The 5,944-nt window shown below is 44.4% G+C and overlaps 1 protein-coding gene across 1 annotated transcript; it reads left to right on the forward strand.

Annotated features, from left to right (window-relative positions):
* Positions 1–309: 309 nt before the first annotated feature.
* LOC131687301 (uncharacterized) lies at positions 310–1,632 on the forward strand. The gene has a single exon (XM_058971379.1). The coding sequence runs from the start codon at positions 310–312 to the stop codon at positions 1,630–1,632; it is 1,323 nt and encodes a 440-aa protein (XP_058827362.1).
* The last annotated feature ends 4,312 nt before the right edge of the window (positions 1,633–5,944 follow it).

Below are 5,944 nucleotides of genomic sequence, written 5' to 3' on the forward strand. Positions count from 1 at the left end.
ACAAACAGACGTGTCGCAGTAGGTAGTAAAAACTGCTAGTAAAGCCAGCGGGTGTGCAAAAGCTTAGCCTACGGAAGTGAAGTGACGCTATCGGCACAGACAAGCAGACGTATCGCCGCTATCAGAACGCGGCCAGTGTTGTGCAAAAGTGACGGAATCGGTAGATAAAAATCCTACAACGGATAGTGATTGCAAACGGCACAGTGCGTAAAACCAGTTTTTAGTTGATTGTATTTTTTGCCTCTTCAATTTCCCTGCAATAAATCTGCAACGTTACCAGTGATCGGCTAGATTATTTCGGCCGGCCGAATGGCCTCAACATCGACGTACGGGCTGCCTCGGCCGCCGGATGATACTGGAGCTGGATGTCCGAGCTGGATGGACCCAGAAGGAAAGCACGGCAAGGTGATCGTGCTTTCACTCAAGGCTGCTAATGAGGGAGTGTTGCCAAAAAACCATCCCTTCACCGTCGGTAAGTCAATCCAACTTTTAATTGGTAATGCATATACCGCTACAACCGAATCAAAAGGGACCAAATATATTTTAAAAGTAAGACAGCAAGTTCACGCCACCAAACTGCTTGGGATGAAAACATTGTTCGACGGCACACCGGTTGAAATTACAGCGCACCCCACGCTTAACTACAGTAGGTGCATTGTAAACTGTTCGGAGGTCAATGAAATGTCACAGGAAGATTTGCTAACCGAGCTTGCTCCCCAAGGAGTGATAGCAATATGCCGGTTCACCAAAATGGTGGACAAGGTGAAAGTCAATACGTCCACCATGGTACTGACGATGGAAGGAACCACCTGGCCACAGTTCATATATTTTGGAGCACTCAGAGTACCAACGCGATTTTATTACCCCGTACCCATGCTATGCTTCAACTGTCTCGAGTATGGACACACAAAAGCTCGCTGCAAAAGTGCATCCAGATGCCAAAACTGCTCGGCCCACGAGCACAAGGCTGAAGACTGTAAAGGAGCAGCTAACTGTTTCCACTGTAAGGAAGGGCATAAACCAACCGACCGGAACTGCCCGGTATATAAACGGGAAAATGAAATTGTCAAGATAAAGGCGGAACAAGGGTTATCGTTCGGAGAGGCTAAAAAAATATACGACAGTCGCGTTGGTGCAAAATCGTACGCCAACATAAGCAAAAGGCTAATAGTACCACAAGAAAACAACAGCAAGGACAAAGAAATTGAAAGTCTAAAAGCAGAGATAACTGCCCTTCGGAACCAGCTCACTTCTGTCATCGCCGAACTTAAGAGTCGCCCAAGCTGCCAATGCAAAAAAACTGTCGAAGGGAAAATATCAAAGCAAGAACAAAGGAACAAACGTGCTAAGGAAATATCACCGGAAATAACAACTGGAACCGAATTTCGTCCTCCCCCTTTGAAAAAAGTTTCTTCAAAAATGAATAATAGTACCCAACCTGGCAACAATAGTCAAATAGTAACAACACAACCGATGTTAGAAGACCCGATTGAAACCGTCAATTCTGATACTAATACGGAAGAAATGAGCATCACGGATAATGAATCTGACCGATCCGATACAATTGTCATTAATCGAAAGGGGAAAAAGAAATTTTATCGAACCAATAATGCAACCACCAACCAACAATAATAGAAGGAAGAACCGAGTTAATTTAGTTGACAACAATTTTGCACTACAATGGAACATCAGAGGATTAAGAGGCAGACTACCGGAACTGCAGTTGCTAATTAACCAATACTCTCCTAGTATATTGGCACTGCAAGAAACTATGACGCCAATCAATTCAACCCCTACCATCAAAGACTATGAAATGCACCTGATTGAAGGATCCAACAATAATATCAAACACGGAGTTGCACTTGGTGTGAGAAAGGGCATTCCTCACAACAGACTGCAAATTAAAACCGACATGCAAGCAGTAGCCGTCCAAATAGATACTGGTTCCAAAACAATGGTTGCCAGTATATACATACCCCCAAGCGAATATTCATCCAAGAAAATCGAAGAACAGCTTAATGAACTGATTCTACAGTTGCCTGAACCAGTAGTGCTGCTGGGGGACTTCAATGCCGCTAGCATCCAGTGGGGTTCCAAGTACACTGATCGGAAAGGACAAATGCTAGAAAAATTCCTCGGAGACAAAGGACTGATTTGTCTCAACGACGGCACGGACACCAGAATCGATTTCTCAAACGGTAAAATGACTGCAATTGACCTCTCGATAGTATCCTGGCAAATTTCAAACAGATTCAGCTGGCAAGTGGAGGATGACAACCATGGCAGTGATCACTTCCCTGTCAGACTGATCACTGGCCGTTCGTCTCCGACAGTTTGTGCAAGACCTCGATGGCGATACGACGACGGGAATTGGGAGAAATTCCAGGAAGAGATAAACCGAAATCTGAATCTATCGAAAGAATATACGGCCAATGAATTCAGCCAGCTCATTTTCAACGCGGCCAAGAAATCGATTCCACGGACTAGTGGCCGCCCGGGACCCAAATCGGTACCGTGGTGGAATGATGAAGTAAAGAAAGCTGTAAAATACAGAAGGAAAACACTTCGAGCACTCCGACGGTTGAACAACAACGATGCAAAAAAGGAACAGGCCCTAAAAGAGTTTCAGACAGCACGAAAGAATGCAAGGACTGCTATCGATGAAGCTAAGAAGTCCAGTTGGAAGAAATTCGTCGAAGAAATCAATCCGGCCACAAATTCCAAGAAGATTTGGGAAAAAATCGATGCTCTTAGCGGTAAAAGGCGGAACAATAAAAAATACTTACGAGTAGACGGCATATTTACCGATGTACCTTCTGAAATGGCCGATTCACTTGCCGATCACTTTGCAGCAGTTTCGGCTACTGATGGCTACTCCAAAGATTTTCAGGAACGGAAAGCTGAAGAGGAGAAAAATATGCCTGACCTCAACGTAGCGCCATCGCCGTTGGATGCCAATTTTAGCTTCAGAGAATTAAATTGAGCACTCAACAAGGCTGCCGGACTATCAGAAGGCCCCGATCGAATAGGGTATCCACTTTTGAAGCATCTTCCCACAAGAGCAAAGCTGATTCTGCTTGACATATACAACAGCGTCTGGAGTTGCGGTATCGTCCCCGATGAGTGGAAAGAAGCCACAGTAATACCCATCAAGAAACCCGGAAAAGAAGGTACCGAAGCGGACGAATACAGACCGATATCGCTAACGAGCTGTGTTGGGAAGATCCTAGAGCGCATGATCAATAGGCGATTGATCCAGGAAATTGAAAATAACAATCGAATTGGAAACCGGCAGTTTGCCTTTCGGCCAGGCAAAGGCGTTGACAGCCATCTAGCCGAATTGGAAACAATTCTTGAAGACACACTTGAATCTGGCATGCACGCGGACGTAATAATGCTTGATCTATCCAAAGCATTTGACAGAACCTGGAGACACCCGATTATTACTACTCTCAACGAATGGAACGTAGGGAGCAGGATGTTGAAATACGTCCACAGTTTCCTGGACGAGAGAAGTTTCAGAGTATTTGTTGACGGCTCTCTTTCAGATCGGCGACTACTAGAAAACGGCATACCACAAGGCTCAGTTATTTCACCAACACTATTCAATGTTGCAATCAGCTCGATCTGTAAACACATCCCGGAAAACATTGAAATATTGCTGTATGCCGATGACTTGATGCTCATCGCTATAGGGAGTTTTGCTCGAGCCGTTCGACTAAAAGCCCAAGCTGCGCTTAACAATGTGCTGACCTGGGCTGAACAGCATGGACTGCAGTTCTCGACCACAAAATCCAAGCTACTTCACATATGCAACGGTGGTAGACACAAAAACGTGCCAAACCTTGAAACCGAGGATGGTACCATTGAAAAAGTTCCAAGCGCCCGAGTCCTTGGAGTACAAGTAGATGCCAAACTGAAATTCACGAAACACGCCGAGATTCTAGTCAAAGAGTGCCAAAACCGATTGAGTATAATAAAAGCAATAAGTAGAAGGTACGCCGGCGGCAACCGTCAAACACTGTTCAGAATCTGCGACAGTCTTCTTATAGCCAAAATCTCCCATGGCTTTGGGCTTTACAGTCGAGGTGGAGAAAAAATACTAGAACGGCTTCAACCTGTTTATCATACCGCCATCAGATCCATCTCAAGAGCACTTAGAACCAGCCCCATCCTTTCGCTGCTTGCTGAAAGCGGACAGCTTCCGTTCAAACACCTCATGACCGGTCGACTTGTCAGCAAAGCGTGTAGCTGGCTGGAAAAACGACCTGTTGAACAGGCAATGATATGCCCGATGGTTAGACGTGCATCGGAATGGTTGGAACGATTGACATCTTCTCAAATAGCTACTATTAGTTCGCTTAAACGAGTCAGTGACCGAGCTTGGGACGCGGTTGAACCCAAAATCGACTGGAGCCTCAAGAATGAACTACGAGCTCATGAAGCCCCATCTAAGATACAGGCCATCTTCAGGGAGACACAAACGAGGCAATATTCGACATCAGTTCAATTTTTCACTGACGGCTCCCTGGACAAAGACAGTGTTGGACTGGGAGTGCACGGCGAAAATATTGACATCTCCATGCGTATACCTGACTGCTGCACCATATTTTCGGCCGAAGCTTTGGCACTATTGATAGCCACCGAAAATGCCCCGACCTCAGGACATTCTGTCATCTTCAGCGATTCTGCAAGCTGCATACAGGCAATCGACCATGGAAAATCCCGACATCCGTGGATACAAGCGGTGGAAGATGCTTCCACTAAAAAGAACGTCACATTCTGCTGGGTGCCCAGCCACTCGGGCATATCAGGGAACGAAAGAGCCGATTTTCTAGCCGCCCAAGGACGAACAAATGCGTGCACCGATATTCCAGTACCGGTGAAGGATTTTGTTAAATCAGTCCATTCTAAACTCCGACAAGCTTGGGAAATAGAATGGGGGAAATGCAACACCTTCACAAGAAGTATTAAGTCGACAACTCTACCCTGGAAGGACGTGCCTGATACTTCAGAACAGACGGCAATTACCCGTCTACGTATAGGGCATACGAAACTGACGCACAACTTCATCATCAACAAAGAAGAAAAACCACAGTGCTGCGGAGAAGACCTCACCGTGCGACACCTGCTCCTTGACTGTCAACGGTACCAACAGAGCAGGGACCAACATCTCGGAAACATGACTCTAGGAGAAATACTTCACCCCGAAAACGAAGAAAAAATAATAAACTTTTTAAAAGAATTGTCATTGCTAGATAAAATTTAGTTTTTTAAAACATTATACTCAATGAAATGTAAATATTATTCTGAATTGACGTGACGAATGAAAAAAAAGATGGGTGGGTAATGTCTAGGACATAACCGGAGTGTCGTGACTACTCGTTTGACTTGTAATTCAAATCGAATGATACTCAATGAAATATGTGGGAATGTTTCAAGTTATTCTTTATAATAATTATGGTGGTTTTGAAAAGAACCTTTATTGTTGGCGTCTGCGTTGATAGGGGATGCGCTGGATTCTAAGCTGGTTGAGACATTCATTCATGAAATGAACAATTTTCTTGCTTTGAAATATCAATGTTAAAATCTCTCGAAACAACCATCGGAATCTTTTTCGTACAGAAATGAACACACTTAGCAAAAAACTAGGAGCGGGTAATGTCCGGGACATAACCGCGATGATCATATTCTTAAAATTCTGCTTGTATCTCTTTCAAATGGCTAAATTTTACGCATTAAGTTCGATTCACCGGGCTCAGCGAAATTTTCCTGGGGATCCCGTTCGTTAGTATATTCAGCAAAACAATTTTATTACCGAGTTCTCCGCATTGAATACAGGTCAATAATTTCATATAATGATTTCAACAAGCAGACAATGTGCATGTATGACAGGTGGGAGTGTTCTGAAGTGGTTTTAGTGGAGGTAACAACATAAAATCAT

The sequence above is a fragment of the Topomyia yanbarensis genome, chromosome 3 (assembly GCF_030247195.1).
Source record: "Topomyia yanbarensis strain Yona2022 chromosome 3, ASM3024719v1, whole genome shotgun sequence".
Classification (NCBI taxonomy): Eukaryota; Metazoa; Arthropoda; class Insecta; order Diptera; family Culicidae; genus Topomyia; species Topomyia yanbarensis.